Raw genomic sequence first — 23,971 nt, 5'->3', positions numbered from 1 at the left:
AATATTGTGTTCAAGTTTTTGTGTAGATGTACATTTTTGTTTCTCTTTTCTCTATGCCTACCAGTTGAATTGCTGTCATATGGTAACTCTACTTCGAACATTTTTAAAAACTGCCAGACTATTTTCCAAAGTGACCACACTACTTTTAATTCCAATCAACAGTGTATGAGGGTTCTGATTTATCCACATCGTCCCAACCTTATCTGACCTTTTCTTTGTAGATATCCTAGTAGGTATAAAGTTGTATCTCACTGTAGTATTTTACCCTGCAAAATATATTTAAGTTTATCATATTAATAATTTTTAAGGTTACAATTCAGTGGCACCAAGTACACTTACATTGTTATGCAACCATCATCACACATCTCCAGAACTTTCTCACCTTCCTAAACTGTGAATCTCTGTACTCATAGTAATACTTTTTGACTCCCTCTTATTTTCCTTTATGTTTTATAGATATCTTGGTTGTGGTTACCATGGGAAGAACATACAATAAAAATCTATTTTAAATTGACATCAACTTTGATCACATACAAGACCTCTACTCATTTTCAGTTCCACTTTAAATTAATGAAGTCATGAATTATATTTTTATGTATTGTGCACATATTGTAAATATATAACTTTTTTACTCATGTATCATTTATATTCTGTAGAAAACAAAAAGTGGAGTCAGAAACCAAAATTACAAATAAACTGGCTTTTATATTTTCTCCATGTACTTTCCTCTGCTGTTTTTCTTTATATTTCCATATAGCTTGAGTTACTGTCTAGCTTCTTTTCATTTCAGCCTGAAAGTCTCCCTTTGGCATTTCTTGTACAGAATATCCAGTGATAATGAACTCCCTCAGTTTTTCTTTATCTGGGAAAAGTCTTAATTTCTCCCTCAGTTTTTGAAGAACAGTTTTGCCACATATAAATTTTTCAGTTGACAGTTTCTTTTAGCATTTTAATTTTTTAAAAAGATTTTATTTAGGGATCGCTGGGTGGCTCAGCGCCTGCCTTCAGCCTAGGGTGTGATCCTGGAGACCCGGGATCAAGTCCCACATCAGGCTCCCTGCGTGGAGCCTGCTTCTCCCTCTGCCTGTGTCTCTGCCTCTCTCTCTGTGTCTGTCGTAAATAAATAAATAAAATCTTTAAAAAAAAAAGATTTTGACAGCACAAGTGAGGTGAAAGGCAGAGAGAAGCAGACTCCCCACTGAGCAGGGAACACAACATAAGGCTTGATTCCAGGACCCTGGGATCATGACCCAAGTGGAAGGCAGATGCTCAACTAACTGAACTACCCAGACACACCTGATTTTTTTTTTTTTTAAGTAGGCTCCAGACCTGAACTGAGATGGAGTAAAAAACTTTAATTAACTGAGCCACCCAGGTGCCCTTTTTTTTTTTTTAAGTAATGTCTATGCCCGGTATGGAGCTTGAACTCACAACCCCAAGATCAAGATATTCTACAAATTGAGCCAACTGGTACTCCTCTTTTAGCATTTTAAATATATCATCCCACGGCCTTCTAGACTTCAGAGTTTCTACTGCAAAATTTGATAATCTTATGGAGAATCCCTCATACACGATGAGTGTCTTTTTCTCTTGCTTTTTAAACATTCTTTGTCTTTCAACATATTGATGTTAATGTATTTTGTGTGGGTCTCTTGGAGTTTATGGTTCATTGAGCTTCCTGGATCTGTAAATCCTTGTTGTTCCTCATATCTGGGAAGTTACTGGTATTATTTCTTCAAATAATCATACTGTTTCTTTTTCCTTTTGTGACTTACATATTGCAGGTATTTTTTTTTAATTTTTTTTGTAAGTTTTTTTATTTATTTATGATAGTCACAGAGAGAGAGGCAGAGACATAGGCAGAGGGAGAAGCAGGCTCCATGCACCGGGAGCCCGATGTGGGACTCGACCCCGGGTCTCCAGGATCACGCCCTGGGCCAAAGGCAGACGCCAAACTGCTGCGCCACCCAGGGATCCCCATATTGCAGGTATTAATTTTGATGTTGTCCTATAAGTCCCTTATGCTTCATTGGCTTTTAATCATTTTTTTCTTTTCACTTCTCAGACTTGATAATTTCCAACAAGCTGTTTTCAAGTGTGCTGACTTGTTCATCACCCTTTTAAAGTCATCTCTGGAACCCCTTTATAGAATTTTAAAATTCAGTTACTGAATTTATCAGGTCCAGAATTTCTTTGGTTCTTGTTTTTGAATTTGTTTCTTTGGGGATATTCTCATTTTGTTCATGCCTTTTTTCTAATTTCCTTTACTCCTTGTCTATTTTCCTTTAGTACTTTGAGCATATTTAAGACATGCATTTTAGACTCGTCTAGTGATTCTAATGTTTATTTCTTCAGGAGATTTATTTTGTTCTATTGATTGGACCATGTTTTCCTGTTTCTTTGCATTCTTTATGAATTTTGTTGAAAACTGGGAATTTGATAGAACAGCCACCTCTCCCAGTCTTTGCAGACTGGTGGTATAAACATTCATTTATTAGTAGGGCATGTTCTGAGCCTTGAATCAGCTCAGGATGAAAACACATGGTCTTCGTTTTTTTTTTGTTTTTTGTTTTTTTTTTGCTAGGCATATACTATGCCTGTGCCTGCATATGTGCTTTTTGCTTGGTGTTCCTTATACACCACTTGCTTAATTTCTATGGATGCCTGGGTGGTGCAATTGGTTAGGCGTCAGACTTGGTTTCGGTTTAGGTGGTAATCTCCAGGTCCTGGGATTGAGCCCCGCATTTGGCTCTGTGCTCAGTGGAGAAGTCTGCTAAAGTTTCTCTCTCCCTCTGTCTGTCTGCCTCCTCCTCCCCGGCCCATGCTCACTCTCTCTCAAATTTTTAAAAAGAATAATGTCTTAATTTCTAAAAAAAAAAAATCTCACCACAGGGCATCTGAATGGCTCAGTGGCTAAGCATCTGCCTTTGACTCAGGTCATGATCTCAGAGTCCTCAGATCAAGTCCCACATCAGGCTCCCTGGAGGGAGCCTGCTTCTTCTTCTGCCTATGTCTCTGCCTCTTTGTGTCTCTCATGAATAAATAAAATCTTTTAATAATAAAAAAAATCTCACCCCATCTTCTGTGGGCCTTACAGGTTCTATTGTGTTTTTTTCCCTGTAATCTCCTGCCCCAGGCATTCACAGGTCTGCAGTCCCCCTGCAGATTTTGTGAACCATGGTGACTGCCACTAAATTCTGTGGCCCTTTACAGTAAAACATCTGAGCTATGCCATCATTACCTGTCTGAACTCCAACTCAGGTAAAAGAGAGAAAAGTCCATTGAGCAGCCCAAAGACCAAATGGAATATTACAAATGAGTTGTGTTACTACTTCCAGCCGAAAGGAGGGAACTATGAAATAGAACAATTCTTCCAAATTGTGCCAGCACTAGGGTTAGGGGAAGTAAAAGCCTCACAAAGATTTCCTACTGTCTTCACTGTGGTTTTTACTTGATTGAGCATTTCCTTGTTGCCATAGGTCTAAGATTTCTAAAATCTGTATGAAAATATTTTAGGGATCCCTGGGTGGCTCAGCGGTTTGGCGCCTGCCTTCAGCCTAGGGCGTGATCCTGGAGTCCCGGGATCGAGTCCCACATCGGGCTCCTTGCGTGGAGCTTGTTTCTTCCTCTGCCTCTCTCTGTGTTTCTCATGAATAAATGAATAAAATCTTAAACTTTTTATTTTAGCCAGTTCTAGAATTTAATTTTTAGTTTTTAGTTTTATTCTTTGATTCTGAAGGGCCTAGAGCTTCCAAGTCTGACATCTTGCTGCTTTCACTTTCTCATTGTGGTTCTGATACTTATTTCCCTCCCTGATCAAGACTTTTAGAATTTTTTTCCATGTGCTTATAACATTTGTATATCTTCTGAGAAATGTCTACTGAAATCTTTTGCCAGCTTTTTTGTTCTTGAGTTGTAGGAGTCTTTATATAATGGGGCTATTAAACCCTTATCGAGTATATCATTTACAAATACTTTCTATCCTGTAGATTGTCTTTTCAGTTTTTCCAGTAATTTTCTTTGATACACAGAAGATTTCAATATTTATGAAGCTTAATCTTTCCATTTTTTTCTTTTGTGCTTTGGTGTCTTAAGCACCCACTGCCGAATTTAAGGTCATGATGATTATTCCTATAGTTTCTTATATGAATTTTATATTTTTAGGTCTTATACTTAGGTTGTTGATCAATTTTCCTTTAAATTTATTTATTCATGAGACACACACAACACACAGACAGAGGCAGAGGCAGAGGGAGAAGCAGGCTCCATGCAGGAAGCCCGATGTGGGACTCCATCCCCAGGACTCCAGGATCACACCCTGAGCCAAAGATAGACACTCAACCGCTGAGCCACCCAGGCGTCCCTGTTGATCAATTTTTAGTTCATTTATGTATATATATTGTAAGGAAAGGGTCTATTTTCATTCTTTTGTATGTGGATATCCAGTTTTCCTAGCACCATTTTTTTTCATTTTTTAAAAATTTTATTTATTTATTTGACAGGACAAGCAGGGGGAGCAGCAGGCAGAGGGAGAGGGAGAAAGCAGTCTCCCTCCTGAGCAAGGAGCCCTATTCAGGGCTCAGTCCCAGGGCCCTGCGATCATGACCTGAGCTGAAGGCAGACACATAACCAACTGAGCCACCTAGGCGCCCCTTCCTAGCACTCTTTGTTGAAAAGACTGTCCTTTACCCATTGAAAGGTTTTTGCAACTCTTGTCAGAAATCAGCTGCAGGGGCAGCCCCGGTGGCGCAGCGGTTTAGCGCCCCCTGCAGCCCAGGGTGTGATCCTGGAGGCCTGGGATCGAGTCCCACGTCGGGCTCCTTGGCATGGAGCCTGCTTCTCCCTCTGCCTGTGTCTCTGCCTATCTCTTTCTCTCTCTGTGTTTCTCATGAATAAATAAATAAATAAATCTTTAAAAAAGAAAGAAAGAAATCAGTTGCAGTGGGATGCCTGGGTGGCTCAGCGGTTGGGTGTCTTTGGGTCAGGGCGGGATCCTGGAGTTCCCGGATCAAGTCCTGCATCCGGCTCCCTGCACGGAGCCTGTTTCTCCTCTGTGTGGGTCTCTGCCTCTCTCCCTCTTTCTCGTTAATAAATAGATAAAATCTTAAAAAAAAAAATCAGTTGCAGTGCCTAGGGTAGCTGAGTCAGTTAGGCATCTGACCCTGATTTTGACTCAGGTCATGATCTCATGGTCCAGCATGGGGATGCCCACTCGGGTGGGAGTCTGCTTTAGATTCCTACTCTGCCTGTCCCTCTGGCCCTACCCCCACTCTCTCAAAAGTAAATAAATATTTAAAAAGTCAATTGACTATAGAGATATGTGGGTTTAATTTCCGTTCAGTTCCATTCTGTTTATCAATCTAATACGGCAATGTTCAATTGGTTTGATTATTGTAGATTTGTAACTTTTGGACTGGGAAATGCTAGCCTTAATAATTTATTTTCCAGACTTCTGGTTATTCCGAATCTCTTGCAGTTTCGTATGAATTTAAAAGCATGTCAGTTTCTACAAAGAAGCCAGCTGGGACTCTGACAGGGGTTGCATTTAATATGTAGATTGTTTTGAGGAATATTGCGATCGTACGGCCTAGTAGTCCAGTTCATAAACATGGGATAGCTTTCAACTTAAGTTCTTTCACTAGTGTTTTGTCTTGTCCCCAAGATTGAATCCGAGAAACCACCAAGGAGCCGACACCAATGTAAGCACACGAGGGTGCTCAAGCTTAGCAAGCTCGAGCTTGGTCCAAGTATACCCATCACAGCCGAGCAGGAACTTGGACCCCGAGGTGGGTTACAGCTGGATTTTTATAGGCTGGTTCTAGGGGATTTCCAGTAAGGGTTGGGGGGTTTCTCAAGCTCTTATTTCCTCATCCCGATATGGAACTTTCCATTAAGGGTGTGCTCTGCGGTTTTTCTTGGAATTGACTTGGGCTAGAGGCCACAGTTGTTACTCATCTAGGGGCCAGGGGTGGGGGACATTTTCTGAATTTCTTGGGTCCCACATTTTGTATTTTTTAAAGTACACAGTTTGCATTTTTGTTAAATATTTTATTCTTTTGGACTGTTACAAATGGAATTCTTTTTCTTTAGAGAGAGAACATATGCATGCAAGTACAGGTGGGGTGGGGGTGGGGGATGAAAGTGGAATCTGAGTGCAGGGGCCTGAGGCAGGGCTCAGTTTCATGACCTGAAGATCATGACCTGAGCCAAAATCGAGTCAGACACTTAACTGACTGAGCCATTCAGGTGCCCCAATAAATAAATAAATCTTACAAAACAAAACAACCTTTCTTTCCTCAATCATGTCATTTGTTTTGGGGCTTTAAGGATATATCTTCCGAGTCTTATCTTCTTGATAGGCTGACCTTTATCAACATATGAGAGGTTTCTTATCTTATAAAAATATTTTATCTTTTTATTTATTTTTTTTATTTTATCTTTTTATATCTTTTTATATCTTTAGATATAGAAGTTTAAGTACATTTGTATCATATTTTCTATCCATTCTTTCAATCTCTGTCTTTTAGTTGAAGAGTCTAATCGATTTGCATTTAATGTAATAACTGAGGACTTGCTCTTCTATCATTTTTCTACTTGTTTTCTATTTATACTGTATATTCTTTGCTTTCTATCCCTAAACAATGACTTCCTCTGTGTTCCATTGATTTTTTTTGTAGTATACCATTTCATTCCTTTTTTTTTTTTACTATTCATTATACCATTTGGTCATTTTCTTAGCACTTATCCTATAGATTTGAATTAAAGATCTGTATTTATGATGAACTGTTTGAAATAAAGCCAACTTTATTCGGAGGTCCTAAGACCATTCTCAGGTTCAGTGATTTGCTAGAAGGACTCACAGAAGTCAGAAAAGCTGTTATACTCAGTTATGTTTGTTTCCAGTGCAAGATAAAGATTAAAATCATTAAATGCCAGATATTCCAGGGACTAGAGGTAATCAACCAGGAGCTGGTTAAGGACCTACACTTCTGTTTGGAATGGGCAGGGCTTAAACATTTCAAACCTGGTGAGTCAAACCTTCACTGCATAGAAATTTAGGTCATGAGGATTATTCCTATAGTTTTTTTTTTTTTAAATTTAGTTTATTTTTTAAAGATTTATTTATTTATTTAAAAAAAATTTTAAATTTATTTATGATAGTCACAGATTGAGAGAGAGAGAGGCAGAGACACAGGCAGAGGGAGAAGCAGGCTCCATGCACCGGGAGCCCGATGTGGGATTCGATCCTGGGTCTCCAGGATCGCGCCCTGGGCCAAAGGCAGGCGCCAAACCGCTGTGCCACCCAGGGATCCCTATTTACTTATTTATGATAGACAGACAGAGAGAGAGAGAGAGAGAGAGAGGCAGAGACACAGGCAGAGGGAGAAGCAGGCTCCATGCCAGGAGCCCGACATGGGACTCAATCCCGGGACTCCAGGATCACACCCTGGGCCAAAGGCAGGCGCTAAACCGCTGAGCCACCCATGGATCCCCTATTCCTATAGTTTCTTATAGGAGTTTTATATTTTTAGGTCTTATAGTTAGGTTGTTGATCAACTTTTATTTTTTTTTAAAGATTTTATTTATTTATAGTATGGAAATATTTTGCTCCTGTAATTGCTCCAATCTTTATAACTTTATATATCATGTGCCCTTTAAATAGGTTTCTAATTACATTTTATGAGGTCTTTAAAGACATTGCAAAAAAGGAGGAACAGCAAACACAAAATACAATACTACTGGCTTATATATTTGCCTTTTAGTTGCCTTAACCATTATTCTTTATTTCTTTTAGCTTTATTGAGATATAATTGGCATATAACCTATTAGTTTTAGGTGTACAATATGATTTAACATAGGTATATACTGCAAAATGATTACCAAAGTAAATTCAGTGAACATCCATCACCCTATTCTGAGAACCTTTTTTCTTCTGATGACAACTTTTAAGATATACCATCTTAGCCACTTTCAAACATGTAACACAGTATCATTAAGTATAATTACTATCCTGGACGTTAACATCTCCTTGACTGACTTTATAACTGGAAATGTGTACCTTCCTTGAACACTTTCATCCATTTCATCCCCAGTATTCTCACCAGTGCCACGCCCAAGGTACATATTGCATTTTGTGTGTGGCTGCTAGACAGAAGAAAATCTCTGTCCCTTAGCTGCATTTTCCTGATGAGCAATGTTGATGTATTGCTTCTCCCAGAAAGATAGCCATCTAACTAGTAGTGAGGAAGCCTGAGTTCTTGACTGTACCAATATGGAATGGAGTATTTTTCTCACTAAGATGGGATGAACAAGGGAGCATTTAGTGAGGAAGCCTGAGTTCTTGACTGTACCAATATGGAATGGAGTATTTGTCTCACTAAGATGGGATGAACAAGGGAGCGTTTGGTTCAGATACTGCAATCTCTCAGCTTGCAATAGGTTTTAGATTTGCCTGAACAAATGTTTTTTCATTTGCTATATATTTTTATATATAATTTTCACCAGTTTTGACGGGGGAGCATGTCATCAGAGTTCCTCACGCTGTCATGGCAGAAATGGAATTCCCTGGCCAATTCTTTACAATTCTAAGCATGGACCATGTAAGTTGCTGGATCTGTCTCCTTTGTGAACATTTCCTTTTTCTGAACCTTCCTACCAAATAGAGCCTGCCACACATTCTCAAGTTTTTACTTTCTAGTGGGAGTTGGAACTGCGCATAACAGTAAAACTCCTATGTGCCGGTCTATTCTCCAGAAGATGTTCAGCGGTCTTACTTGTTCAGGTCTTTGTCAATAGCAGCTATAGAGTAGAAATGGAATCCCATTTACCATACTTCTTAGATAAAGAAAAAGATATATCCATTTGATTACATATGGGCAAACTGTACTTCTCCTGAAGAGATGTGAGTTTCCAGTAGACTGGATTTAATCTTGACTGGTCTCTGTCATAGATAAATAGAGGATTGTAGAGTTACAGAATTGGAGAAGACCTTATCCAGTGTAAATCTCTAAATAAAATTAAGCCGGTATTTTTTCACCAAATAGACTACTCTATAGCCACTAAAAAGTACTTATTAAATAGTCTGTCATTAGAGGTAAAAGTTCTGATCAGGTCATGTTAAATAATTACTTAACATAGTATTGAACTTGGGTCTGCAAGAAATTATAAAGTAGTGTTCACATCTCATTTTCTAAGATATTTCAACTCACCGTTATTAACTCATGCAACAGGCATGTAGTATGTGTGCAATGTGCATGAATACACTATTTTTTTTAATTTGTAAACTTTTTATTTCCAGACATGCTTACCTAATTTAAAAATCCTATAGTATTCAAGAAGTTTTCTCTGAATCAAATGGATTAAGTATAGTTCTGTTTCAGAGCATTTATTTCCTACTTTCCATACCATAACCTTCCACCCATGGCCTACTTTGGTTACTGTTTAGTTTACTTGCCATAATACAATTGTTTTCTTTTTTTCTCAAAAATATTTCCTTCAATTTCACCTATATATGGTTTGTTGTTTCAGGAATTGGTGACATTCAGGGATGTGGTCATCAACTTCTCTCAAGAGGAATGGGAGTATCTGGATTCAGCTCAGAGGGACTTATATTGGGATGTGATGATGGAGAACTATAGCAACTTGGTCTCACTGGGTAAATTTATCTGCTTAATAGAATTTAAAATATGCTCTATTGAATATCAATATCAGTTGCTTTTTAGTAAACCCAAGGCTATCTTTTAAGAAAATAGGTACATTTCTTCTTCCTGTTTCCAGAGGCATGGGTTGAACATTGTGTAGGAGATGACACCTCCATTAAACACTTTCATCATTCTTTATGATGTTTGTACCTTCTGAGGACCTTCATATTTCTACTTTCCATGATACTAGGGAATTTAATTTGAATTGTAGAACAGATACAGCATATTGTGATTGAAGTCAAAATTACTATAAATGTTTTGTTATTTTCTAAACTACCTTTTTGAAGAATAGCTAAGAAACTGTGTCCTGATTTGTTATGATTATTAAAAGAATCTGCATAATTTATGTTAGATGGGTGAACAGAATTCATGTTCATGGCCTCACATGTACTGTCTTCTACCCGTTTTGTGGTTAAAGAACTTTGCATTTAACAGTATTCCAGCAAGGATCTTTTAATGATTTAGAAAGCTACCTGTTTTTCTGTCAGATCACATAGTTCTTGCCATGTACCAGGCCCTGTTCTAAGCACTTTTAATATACTGAATCTTTTAATTCTTAAATAACCCTTTAACTTGAATACTAGTTATATTATTTTGCTAAGACAAAGAGTAGTTAGGCAACTTCTCTTGGATTACACATCTAATTCATGTCAAAAGGAGGTTTTCTACCCAAAGTAGTCTGACACAAAAGCTGATGTTGTTAAGTAGTACAATAAATTGCCTCACAAGACAAAGAATTGGAATGTGTTTCAATAAAGGACTCTTTATACTTTGTAATTCTGTGGTCATTCTAAGGTGAATGGTCTTTCAATCTCACATTTCTCTTCTCTGAAATCTATCAGTATCATTTCAACTTCATTTATGAAAAACCAATTCTCTTAAGTGTTTTTATAATTATAGTTATTTTTTAAACCTTATGTTATATATCTTTGTTGTAAGCAGGTTGTTCCATTTTTAAGCCATTTGTGATCACCTAATTGGAGGAAGGGAAGTTGTTCTGGAGGGTTGTGAGGGATATGACAAAAACAGAGGGCCAGGTGAGTGAGGGCTGGTAAGAGAGGAAAAGCCATCACCAGAGTAAAAAAGCCCAGACTTGTCTGGGAGGTGGGTTCCTATGATGTTTTTGGGAAACTCCCTTTAAAGCCCTGTGGGAAAAAGCCCAACACCTGTGGAAGCCAATTAAGATCTTCCCCAATGCAACCAACATTTTTTCCACGGTTTTGTATTCAGATTTATAAGTTATCTTGACAAAAAACTATGGTCATTTATATACTCAACATTTAATCACTGTCCACACTGAGATAAATATGGTGGTAGCCCTATGGTGAGAAAAAAATGGTACAGATCTTGCTGTTATGTAATTGATGCACTAGTGAGACGTATCATAAACAGGAAAACAAATAATTAGAAAATGTATCATATGTAGTGATAAGTGCTATAAGGAAAGGTAAAACAAAAAGAATAAAGAATAATGGAGAAAGAGCGAGTTCACACAGTATAGTAAGAAAGAAATCTCTGTGAGGGGCACTTGAGTGGTTTAGTTGGTTAAGCATCATACTTTTGGTCTTAGCTCAGAATTTGATCTCAGGGTTTTGAGTTCAAGCCCTGTGGGAGCCTACTTAAAATTTAAAAAAAGAAAAATCTCTGTGGTCTTACCTTGTCATCCTATAAATATGTAGTTCCTTATCAATTTACCTAATGATTTCTACAATTAAAAATCTTCATTTATATCATTTTTAAAAAAGATTTCATTTATTTATTCATGATAGACACAGAGAGACAGAGAGAAAGAGAGAGAGAGGCAGAGACACAGGCAGAGGGAGAAGCAGGCTCCACGCAGGGAGCCCAATGTGGGACTTGATCCCGGGACTCCAGGATTATACCCTGGGCTGAAGGCAGGCGCCAAACCGCTGAGCCACCCAGGGATCCCACTTTTTTTTTAAAGATTTTATTGGGGATCCCTGAGTGGCTCAGCGGTTTGGCGCCTGCCTTCAGCCCAAGGCACGATCCTGGAGTCCTGGAATGGAGTCCCACGTTGGGCTCCCAGCGTGGAGCCTGCTTCTCCTCCTGTGTCTCTGCCTCTCTCTTTTTCTATGTCTATCATAAATAAATAAATAAATAAATGAATGAATGAATGAATGAATGAATGAATGAATAAATATTCTTTAAAAAAAATAAAGATTTTATTTATTCATGAGACACACACACACAGACACACACACAACATTTATATCAATGTTTTCTAAAGCCGTCATTCCTTCTGTATTTATTAGTTGCCCACATGTTCTGTTACTAGCAAGGGTATTTATGTTCTTCATCCAGTTATAACTAGTGACTTAAAATGGTGCATCTGAAATTTTCTGACTTTTTCTTGTTTATGTCTCATGATGGATTAATTTTCATTGGTTCAGTTTACTTAGGCTCACCAGTGTGGATTCTTGATGCCTGGTTGTATGGATATCAAGAAATTTCTTATGGTGATTTTTGCATACCTCTGAGTCCATTCTTTAATCATTAAACTTATTCTTGCTTGTTGAGAATTTCCCAGGCTCACTCTATATTTTCCCTATTCCAGATCAGACACTTGAATTGATGAAGAGTGTATTCTTCTGCTCTTTTAAGTCTTCTAAGTTTTACGGTTTCTGTTGTAGTTTTAAAAATCAATACTAGGTATTATTTTTACTTATTTACTTAGCATTTTAGTACATAAAGTTTTTTTCCCCTTCCTTTGATTTTTGTATTATCAAAATGGTGGTCTCATTAGCTCCTTCAGGTGATTTGTGTGTCCTATAAGAATAATGCAACAGTTAAATCATGTCTCCATGCCTTCCACCCTCACACTGTTAAGTAGTGTGTATATATTCAGATTTCTTGCATACTGTCACAACAGTCAAGGGCATATCTTCTCCCTTCCCTACAGCAGATCATGGCTTGGATCTTTGTTTTAGGAGCTTTAGCTCATTACATGTTTTATTACCACAACCTGAGCAACAGGCATGCTTATGATTTTCTGTTTCATGGGAGGTGAGTCTCTAACAGTTTTATCTGTCTAGCAAATTGCTCTTTTTCAATTGTTATGGCTTTTGGGGTTTTTAATATCTATTTACCTAGAAAATAACTCACCATTTGTCAACATTTTCAAATTCATTAGCATAGCCATCTTAAAAAATATACATTACTGGAATACCTGGGTGGCTCAGCGGTTTCGCACCTGCCTCTGGCCTGGGGCACGATCCTGGAGTCCCGGGATCGAGTCCTGCGTCGGGCTCCCAGCATGGAGCCTGCTTCTCCCTCTGCCTGTGTCTCTGCCTCTCTCTCTCTCTCTATATATATATATATGTCTATCATTAATAAATAAAAATAAATCTTTAAAAAAAAAGTATACATTACTTACTTTAATTTTTTACAACTGACCCTTCAACAACACAGGTTTGAACTGTGTGGGTCAACTTACACATGAATTTTTTGATGCAGGTAGTACAATACTGTATTTTTTCTTAAGTTCTTAACATCTTCTTTTTTTAGTTTATTGTATGAATATAGTACATAATATGTATCATACAACATGTACAATATATGTTAATCAACTGTTTGTTATTGGAAAGGCTTCCAGTCAATAGTAGGCTATAAATAGTTTTGGGGGGAGTCAAAAGTTATATGAGGATTTTTGATTGTGCAGGTATCGGCACCCTATCCCCAGTTTCAAGGGTCAACTGTATTTTCAATGTGATTGTTTTCTGAAATTTTTGTAATTTCAATTATATTTCTACATTTGGTAGACAGTTTTATCATTTCTAGGTAGAAGTGCTTTTTGATTTACTGATACTGGCATTCATTTACAGTTTTATTATTATGATCAAATATTGATTATACTTTTGTTTCATATAACATAATTGAGTCACAGGAAATTATTTTTGCCCTATATCATGCAATGTTTATCATTTGTTTTGGATTTTCCTCCGGTTATCCCATTATCTTCCTGCCAGTCTCTAGCCAGTGTTCAACAGATACTTTATTACAAAGTGCCTTCCATCTTGCCCATCTATACTGCCACCTTTTCTATATCATTCTGTTAGCTTATTCCCCTTTCAGGACTGTGTAAGCCTTATAGTATGATTTATACCTACTATAGTATCTAAAATACTGATATTGCCTTGTGGAATATGACAATGATTGGGTTTGAGTACAGATAAATGGAAAGGTATCTGGGAAAGAGCATGAAGGAAAACATTTAAATATAGACTAGGATTTCAGCAGGATAGATATATGATAGTGAAAAAGCTAATGAAAAACAGTAAATAAAATTCCTCATCTTTATTAACATGTGAAGAAAACCATGGTTCTGCACAGCAAGGAACTAACAGCAATGATGAGACAGTATGTGTAAGTGGAGAGTCCATTAGAAAAAACTGTTCATAAGAACTCGTGTGTGTGTGTGTGTCTGTGTGTGTGTATAAATCACTGTGTGAGAGTTGGAAGGCATGGAGACATTACTAAAACCACTGCATTTGTCTTATACTTACATAATATTTTTATGATCAATTGTGTTTACCAGTCACTGTTATATTCCTTTTTGTCTTACTTAGATTCCTTTCATCTAGTGATTTATTTTCCCTGTAATTATCAACTGTTATGTCCATTGGGGCTTGTTATTTCAATGTCATATAATGATTACATTTTTCCTTTTGGAATTTAAGGAATAAGGCTAAATAGTATAACAGAAAATTACTGAATACATAATTAAAGAATGAAGAATGTGAGGGCAAGCAACTAGATATTGGAACAGAAACATAAATATGAGCTTACAGTCAGTACCTTGTTTTTGAGGGTAGTAACTTTTAGATCTGCACAGTAAAATGTGAGTAGCATATAAAGAACCCATTTCTGAGAATGAAACATCCTATGGGTAGGAACTGTATTTGCTGTAAGAGGTGAAAAAAAGATTAGGTGAAAAGGGATAATGGATTAAGACTAGGTCTTACAAGCTCCTTATCCACAGTAAAGCATTTGGATTCTGTTGTTAAAAAAATAAACCCGGGGTCCCAGGGTGGCTCACTCAATTAGGTGTCCAACTCTTCATCTCAGTTTAGGTCTTGATCACAGGATCATGAGTTTAAGCCCTATATTGGGCTCCACAATGGGCTTGGAGCCTACTCAAAAAACAAAACCAAAATTGTTAGTACGTATAGATTATCAAATTATGATTTGCGTTAGTTGTATCTATACATGATATTGGTAACAAATTCTACATCTATAGATGTAGGTCAGTTTATTTGGATTGGTTCCCAAACATTAGTACTAGACAAGCTTATTAAGTGATGATCAGCACCTAAATGTCAGACCCACTGACTTCATCTGTTTCTTTTATCACAGACTTCACAATCTTACATTATGCTTTCATCATTCTCTGATCTTTCTTAAAACTTAATTGAGATATTTTAATCATTTACTTGTATTGTTTATACTTGCAGTTTTTCTCCTCTGCATTGTATAAATGTTTCATTTCTACGGCACATGAAAACAAAAATTGTTTTTCATTTCCCCTCTCTTTCAGATTTGGAGTCCAAATATGACACCAAGTGTTTATCTACTGGAAAGGACGTTGAAAACAATGGCTCTCAAGGGAAAGTAACAGAAAATAAATTCATTGGTCTTGAGAGCTGCATTTTCAGAAATGACTGGCAAAGCAAAAGCCAGACTGAAATACAAAGACCTGAAGTGGGATATTTCAGCCAAATGAAAATCATCTCTGAAAAAATGCCCAATTATAAACATAAGTCTCTTATATCACATCAGAGAATTCATGATAGCAAGAAGCTCTATGAATGTAAGGACTATGGGAAGGTTGTTAGCTGTGACTTAAATTTTGATGAATATGAAAGAATACATACTGGTGAGAAAACATATCAATATAATGCATATTGGAAGACCTTTGAAGATGAACCACATACCCTGCAACTGAGTATACACAGTGATGTGAAACCTTGTAAATATATAGAATATGAGAATGCATTTAGTTTTTATGAAGACCTTACTATACACCGTAAAATGCATGATGATCAAAGGTGCTATAAATGTAAGGAATATGAAAAGACCATTAGAAGAGTTGAAGAAATAACTCCACTTCAAATAATTAATGATGGTGAGAAACCCTATGAATGCACTTTCTGTGGAAAATTCTTTAGAGTGCATGCACAACTTACTCGACACCAGAAAATCCATACTGATGAGAAACCTTACAAATGTATGGAATGTGGCAAGAACTTTAGGTTCCATTCACAGCTAACTGAACATCAGAGAATTCATACTGGTGAGAAACCATACAAATGTATACAGTGTGAGAAAGTCTTTAGAATTAGTTCACAGCTTATTGAACATCAGAGAATTCATACAGGTGAGAAACCTTATGCATGTAAAGAATGCGGGAAGACCTTTGGAGTCTGTAGAGAACTTGCTCGACATCAGAGAATTCATACCGGAAAGAAACCTTATGAATGCAAGGCATGTGGAAAGGTCTTTAGAAACAGTTCATCCCTAACCAGACATCAGAGAATTCATACTGGTGAGAAACCCTATAAGTGCAAGGAATGTGGGAAAGCTTTTGGAGTAGGTAGTGAACTTACTCGACATCAGAGAATTCACAGTGGTCAGAAACCTTACGAATGTAAAGAATGTGGAAAATTCTTTAGACTTACATCAGCACTTATTCAACATCAGAGGATTCACAGTGGTGAAAAACCTTATGAATGTAAGGTATGTGGGAAGGCTTTTAGACATAGTTCAGCCCTTACTGAACATCAGAGAATTCATACTGGAGAGAAACCTTATGAGTGCAAGGCATGTGGGAAGGCCTTTAGACATAGTTCATCCTTTACAAAACATCAGAGAATTCATACTGGTAAGAAACCCTATGAATGTAAGGAATGTGGGAGTGCCTTTAGTGTGGGAAAGCACCTTACTTAATAATCAAAAAAGTTGTACTGGTGTTTTGTCTTTTGAATGAAAGACACATACCAAGAGCCTTTTGTTTCTGAGTTTCACTGGGAAAGTCCATGCAGTATAAAAAGTAATCAAGGGGATTATGTTGCTCTTTTTTTGTTTCCAGACTTCCTGGCCACTCTATTTAGAAGTAGAAGTACTCAGTGATAGGTGATGTGTACTTTGTTTTGTTAGATAGTGCCAAATATTTCTCCCTTATGTATCAGTTAACAGTCATTATCAGTTTAAATAGGATGGTCCCTATTGATTTCTGATACGTATGGAAAATGTGTTTCACTAATTAGAGTCAGTTTCACATGAATTTCTTTTACAGGCATGTTTTGTTTACAATTTTGTTTATTCCGTTTTTTTTGCTTACTAATTTGTAATATTTTTCAAATAAATCTTTTGCATTATAAATTGTTATATATGATGTACTTTTTCCTCCTCTAGAGAGTTAAAACTTCCAGTCACATCCTTTGTGGTTTTAAAGTCTTATGGCCCTGCATGGTATTTATGTAGATTTTTTTGTTTCATTTTCTATTGTCTGTTTTAATGGTACATGAGTAATCTCCTTTCCATTGTCATCAAATGGTTTCTTTTAAAATTTCTGTTTTGACATGACAGACTTGCCTAAATACCTACTACAACACAATTCCTTTAAAAAGCCTTTGACCTCTAGGCAGTATCAATGAGGATCCAAAGTAAAGAGGCACTTTTAAATATTTTGTAAAATTAAGCCATTCTTATCTGTCTCTTAGGTTTATTAAAGGAAGGGGAAATCTGCAACTTTTGGCAATAATTATAAACTTAGTGGCTCAGTTGGTTAAGTGTCTACCTTCAGATCAAGTCATGATCCCAGAGTCCTGGGATTGAGCCCCACATCGGGCTCTCTGCTTGGTGGAGAGCCTGCTTTGCCATCTCTTCAGCCTGCTACTCTGCCTACTTGTGCTGTCTCTGTGTCAAATAAAATCTTTTAAAAAAAAACTCATAGTATTTAAAAAATAAACAGTAAACTTGTATTTAGAGAGTTTATAACTTTATTACCACCATGGTTTCAACTGGATTTTATATATTTATACTTTTTTATTCCCTGCCAGTGTTACCTTGCTGGGTTTTGGCAGCTTAATAATAAACAGAACTTTCATTTTTAGAAAGGAAAGGAAAAGCAAAAGAAAAAATTAGTGAACAGAGAAAAAGTTGCAATCTTAACTGTCTACCTATTTCTTTAGTACGGAGAGCTGACCTAGTTATGCAGTTAATGTTAATTATGAGCCACACTAGTTATTAGATTTTTATAAGAAAATTTACCTATTGTTTAGATACATTTATGTCACTATCACATATTAGATTTTTACTTTTCAATTTAGTCTTCCCTAGAATTTTTGGAATTTTTAAAGTTTTGCATTACCCAGTAATAGTAAGCCATTTTCTTACTGGATATATTTAGCTGTTTTCTTTATTCCTGATTAGTATTTTACTTAAATTAGCACTTTTAAAAAATATATACTCGGTAGGTATTTCATATGCTACAAAATAAGAGAATGAGTCTGTTACCCTTTTTATTAGAATATATGCGATTTCATATCTTTTAAATAGTTCAACTCTATTATAGTCATTATTAATATTCATTCTACTTACTTAAATATATAATGTGACCACACTGCTGATTTTGCTCTCTCATCCCATTATATTTTGTTATTCTGAGTTACCATCAATACTGATTGAATACCATCAATCTCTTCTTGGTGTAATACTTTAGAACTGTGTGCCTTACTTTTTTTGTTTTTTTTTTCTTTTGCTGGCTTGAACAGATTAAAACAGTAAGCTGTCTAAACCTTACACAGACACTTAAAAATTAAAAACAGAAACAAAATAACCATGTACTTGGCACTTACTTTTTGAAATGATTAAAACTTAATAAATACAACAACACATCCTTATTATGCCTCCCTTATTGTAATTACAACTATATTTTGGTCAAATTACATTAACATTTTTCTTTAACCTTGTTAAGAACTCCTGTCATTTCACAGACTGCTGGTACAATAAACAATTATGCAATTATTGCTGCTACTTTTTTTTCCTACTTCTATTTGGTGTTCAAATTAATAAAACTTACATTTCCATTCTCATTTGGTCCTTCATCCTTTCACATTTTCCCAAGTCTACTTAGAAGCTTTGGTGGCTTTTCCCCAAAATACAAGAGAATATTCCAGACCTATCCTGTTTATTGATGCAGTGAACTATGAAATTATCTTCCAATGATAAAATCCTTTTTCAGTTTAATGGTGAAGAATTCTAGTTAATAAGTGTAAAGGGAATGAGGCAAATAGGAAATCACTCTAATAACAGTTAAAATTATATGCAAAATTCATCAATGGATACTAAATCTGAAGGTGAAAATTTAAAGAGAAACAGGCAATTAGAGAATTGTATCAAAGTATCTATCTCAAATACATAATTAAAAGGAGAAAACATTCCATATACCTACCACCTTCATCAAATGATCACCAGTAGTAAGATATTGGGATATATATACTACCCAAAGTGAGGCACTAGGAAGGGTATACCACATGAGTAGTATTCTGACTTTAAAAAAGTGTAACTATAATGTAATCGTGAAGGAAACTGCAGACTGAAAATGAACCTTCCAGAAATCCATGACCTTCAAAGGTCATGAGTGGCAAGGGTAGTGTGAAAAACTCTCAAAAGATTGGAGGAGACTAAGGAAACTTAACAACTGAAAACAGTGCAGGAATTTGTATTTGATCTTTGGAACATTAGTAGAAAAAACTTGTGAAATCTAAATAAAGCCCGTACTTTAGGGGTGTGTAGATGGCTTAGTCAAGTGCCCAACACTTGATTTCAGCTCAGGTCATGATCTTAGGGTTTTAGGACTGAGCCCCACATGGGGCTCTGCTCAACATGAATCTGGTTATCTCTCTCCCTCTTCTCCTGCCCCCTGCTCTGTCTCTAAAATGAATAAATAAAATCTTAAAAAAAAAAAAAGAGCCAGTACTTTAATTGATAGTAGTGCGCCAATGTTAATATCCTGGTTTTGATCATTGTACCATGGTAATATGTTAGTATTACACAAACTGGGAGAAGAATGTATGGAAATTTTTTCCTTAAAAATTTTCTGTATGTCTAGAACCTTTAAAAAATATATTATTTCTAGCCAAAATGGAAAATAGAGACTGGATTTACCTTCCTGCCTAAAGTAACAAAACACTAGGTAAAATACAAGCAGTTGTTTCCAGATACTGAACATCAGATAACAAAATGCCTAACAAAGTGTAAACAAATGTCACATCCACACTTTTAACTCCACTTACTTCCTAGTAGGCATTTCCACATGTCAGCACAGGGAGAAGGAATGCAGGGGGGAGCCTCGTGATGCCAAGGTGAAGATGAGAGTCCAGGGAGGCAGAGATAGCTAGTTTGCAAGGCAGACTACTAGAGCAAGTCGTGATCTGTGCATGGAAGTAAACACCTGAGGTCAGCAAAAGAAATGCTTAGAAAAAGTACAGGTAACCCTTGGGAACCCACACAGCCAGGAATAGTTTGTGTCCCCATCAGCCAGAGTGGTAAGCTTCATAATATACAGGGCACTGGTTAGATTACTTAAAAAGTTACTGCCTCGGTAGAGAAGCAAGTTAGTACTAAAGGCTTCTTGGTCCCACCTAATAAAGTTTAAAGTAAATCTTAATAGGAACAGGTAACATAGATTAAACTGTTACCAGGTAATATAGATTCCAGAACAAACCTTGAGTATATTTATAGAAATACAAAAATATCAAGCACATAGAAGGTTTAAGATGTGTGCTTGATAAGAAAACAAAAACAGGAGTGTAAAAATGCAGGAAAACGTGAATATAATGAGAAAAATCAATATAAACACATCCAGAAATGACAAAAATAGGTTTTATATTTGATTTGCTAGATTTTGTATTTGGAAATAGACTGGCAGTACGACCATCAACTATTTTCCACATGCCCAAGAAGGAAGAGGAGACTGATCATGTTAAGATGTGAAGGATATTAAAAAGACCTAAACAAAATTCTAGAGATAAAAATTCTAAGATTTATAAATACAACTGGTGAGATTGAAAGAAAACATTAGTAAACTTAAAAACATAGCAACAAAAACTACAGCTTGAAACAGAAAAACAGACTAAGAAAAGTAAATTAAATAACAGAAGACTACAGGATAACTGCAATCAATCTAATTATGTGTAACTGGGACCCCTGGAAGAGAGCAAAATGAATGAGCAGGAACAAAAAGGCATTTAAAGAAATAAGTTTTCCAAATTTGGTGAAAACTAAACCTAAACATCCAAGAAGTTCAACTCATCCAAGCAAATCACACCAAAACAATCATAATCCAACCAATTAAAATGAGTAATAACAAAAGAATCTTAGCAGCAGGAAAAAAAAACAACCCCCAAAATTCCTACATGCAAAAGAGCAGATACAAAAACCCCAAAACATCATTCTGGATATGATGAAGTACACGTATTTTGCCCTATTCCTCCTCACTTATTAAGCATGAAGTCTATGGGGATAAATATATGGAACACACTTAAGAATCTGAAACTTGGAGAAATGAGGGCAAACTATTTATGGACCTTGGGACTTGAGGAACCTACCTCAGCAGTGACTTCCTTGGAGGAGAATTGGGTTTTGTTTTTGTTTTAGACTCCAGCCTGAATACCAGAGAACCTTGCAAAATGAAATGCCACCAGATGCAAACTACCAAATAAACACACCACTCACTAATAACAAGAAAACACCCTCCACAACCCGTTTTCCTCACACAAAGGGCTGAAAAGGCTGTGGCCATGTGGAACAAAAAGCCCTATTGACAATGCCAGCTCTACATTACCTGAACATCCACACCATTCTGCACAATAACCAGCAGCATCACTCCCTTGCCAGTATATATATTCAAAGACTTTGTGTGTGCACAGCCCTATAATCCCAGCCCAGGAATAAGGAGGCAATGAATGTCCCTTTTCCCGAACAATCAGTACATTCAGCTGCTGTATAAGAAATTTGACTACCAATCCAGGCGCATCAATAGTGTGTAGCCTACAAAGATGTGAATGCAACACTGCCATTATAGCCCAGAAATAAAGCCTCATCTCCTGGCTGACAGTTGCCCTGGGAGGGTGTGAGTGTGATTAGGTCCTTGACTAATTGTGACTATCATTGTGGCATTTATTAGCTGTGGTCCACTCTATACTAGTTGACAGGCATTTGCAGAGGCAATGTATAATCAGACCCTGACTACCACTCAACACAGCAGGAACAAAAGCTCTTCCCCCCTTACACCTAGTGGGAGCTTGCACATACCATGCGTGTGAATAGAACCATGACTAAATTCCAGTTCACCAAGTACCCAAGAACCAAAATGTCAACCACAAATTACCAGAGAACAATAAAAACTTATTCATCCTAACAAGAATGAAGGATATTCAACTTAAAAGAGAAAATACCATAAAAAAGCACTAATAAGATGTCAAAGATGTTGGAATTATCCTACATGAATTTTAAAGCTATCATAAAAATGCTTCAATGACATAAAATGCACCTAAAAACAGAGTTCCAAAATACATGAAGTAAAAACTGACAATTTAACAGTAATCAGTAACCTTCAAACCACTTTTGGTAGTAGATAAAACTAGGAAGATGTTCAACAAAAAGCAGAAGATGTGAACAACATTATAAACCTCCCAGATCAAAGACATCAATAAAAACTCTAACCAGTAGTAGCAAAATACATATTCTTCTCAAGTACACAAAACATTCTCCAGAGGAGAACACAACTTAGGCTATGAAATAAATCTCAATAGATTTACAGAAATTAAAATCATATAAAGTATATCTTCCACCCATGATACTGAATTAGAAATCAATAACAAAAACATGGGGATCCCTGGGTGGCTCAGTGGTTTAGCACCTGCCTTCAACCCAGGGTGTGATCCTGGAGTCCCAGGATTGATCCCACATCGGGCTCCCTGCATGGAGCCTGCTTCTCCCTCTGCCTGTGTCTCTTCCTCTCTCTGTGTCTCTCATAAATAAATAAATAAATAAATAAATAAATAAATAAATAAATAAATAAATAAATAAATAAATATTTAAAAAAGAAAACTAGGGGGAGAAACAAAGGGAATTAAAGAAATAAGGAATAGATGCACAATAAAAGAGAATAGAAAAAAGAATATACATAAAACCAAAATTTGTTTCTTTAAAAGATCAACAAAATTAGAAATGTTTATCTAAAACAACCATTAAATAAAAAAAGGTTATTACTAAAATCCATAATGAAAAAGAGCTTAACTACTGACCCCAAAGAAATTAGAAGTATTAATAAGAAAATGCATAAAAAAAATGCTATGAACTGTATGAAAGCAAATAAGATAACAAACAAAATCCTAAAACATCAGATTTGCAAAACATACCTGTTAAACTGAATTCATAATAATCTTCTAAAACAGAAAGCATCAGGCACAGATGGTTTCACTTGGTGAATTCTACCAAACATTTAAATAGGAAGTGATACTAATTCTCTACTATGTCTTCTAGAAAATACAGTAACAGGACAGAGTTCCTAACTCATTCTATGAGGCAATACCCTACTACCAAAATCTCATAAAGACATTATAAGAAAGGAAAATCACATAGTAGTATCTCTCATGAACATAAAAGCAAACATCCTCAACAAAACACTATAATATCAAATACAATAATGTATGAAATTATACAACATGATCAACTGAGGTTTATCCTATGCATGCAAGGCTATCTCAACATTGCAAAATCAGGTAATATAAGCCATTACACATCAACAGGTTACAGAAGAAAAATCATATTGATCATGTCAGTAGATGCAAAAAAAGTACTAAAAAAAAGTTAATACCATTCACAGCAAACTAGGAAGAGAAAGGAATTTATTCAACTTGATAGGAACATCTGTCAAAAACATATCTGTTCTCACTGCTATTTTCAATATTGTACTGGAAATCCTAGCTAATGGAACAAGTCAAGAAAAATAAAAGGTATACAGATTAAAAAAGAAGAAATAACACCATTTTTGTTTGCAGATAACATGGTTGACTATCTAAAACTCCAAAAGAATCAACAACAAAGAACTCCTGGAATAAGTAATTATAGCCAGGGTTGCAACTACAAGGTTAACATAAAATAGTCAAGTTCTTTCCTATATACCAGCAATGAACAATATAAAATTAAAATTAAAAAACACATAACCATTTAGCATATAAAGA

General features: G+C 36.2%; 1 protein-coding gene and 1 long non-coding RNA gene across 11 annotated transcripts in view; one reads left to right on the top strand and one right to left on the bottom strand.

Moving 5' to 3' along the window:
- ZNF260 (zinc finger protein 260) overlaps positions 1-23,971 on the top strand; it is a 112,952-nt gene that overhangs the window by 42,388 nt on the left and 46,593 nt on the right. For 4 of the 7 annotated variants that reach the window (XM_055310697.1, XM_055310698.1, XM_055310699.1 and 1 more), the window contains 3 exons: positions 8,506-8,600; positions 9,529-9,655; positions 15,256-18,892. In XM_055310697.1, the coding sequence (XP_055166672.1) occupies positions 8,547-8,600; positions 9,529-9,655; positions 15,256-16,664 (1,590 nt within the window). In that variant the 5' untranslated portion in view covers positions 8,506-8,546 and the 3' untranslated portion in view covers positions 16,665-18,892. Of the gene's footprint in view, positions 1-1,837; positions 1,989-5,662; positions 5,787-8,505; positions 8,601-9,528; positions 9,656-15,255; positions 18,893-23,971 lie in introns of those variants that run through there. The other 3 variants (XM_055310702.1, XM_055310703.1, XM_055310704.1) reach the window with 3 other exon arrangements.
- The window catches only part of LOC129500368 (uncharacterized), a 65,606-nt gene that overhangs the window by 16,895 nt on the left and 24,740 nt on the right, over positions 1-23,971 (bottom strand). For 3 of the 4 annotated variants that reach the window (XR_008662540.1, XR_008662537.1, XR_008662538.1), the window contains one exon: positions 20,018-20,155. The exons of the other annotated variant lie outside the window; for it this stretch is intronic. This is a non-coding gene — a long non-coding RNA (uncharacterized LOC129500368). The remainder of the gene's footprint in view (positions 1-20,017; positions 20,156-23,971) is intronic. 4 annotated transcript variants of the gene reach the window in all.

The sequence above is a fragment of the Nyctereutes procyonoides genome, unplaced genomic scaffold (genome assembly GCF_905146905.1).
Source record: "Nyctereutes procyonoides isolate TBG_1078 unplaced genomic scaffold, NYPRO_anot_genome, whole genome shotgun sequence".
NCBI lineage: Eukaryota > Metazoa > Chordata > Mammalia > Carnivora > Canidae > Nyctereutes > Nyctereutes procyonoides.
This window is presented reverse-complemented; position numbering and strand designations above follow the sequence as displayed.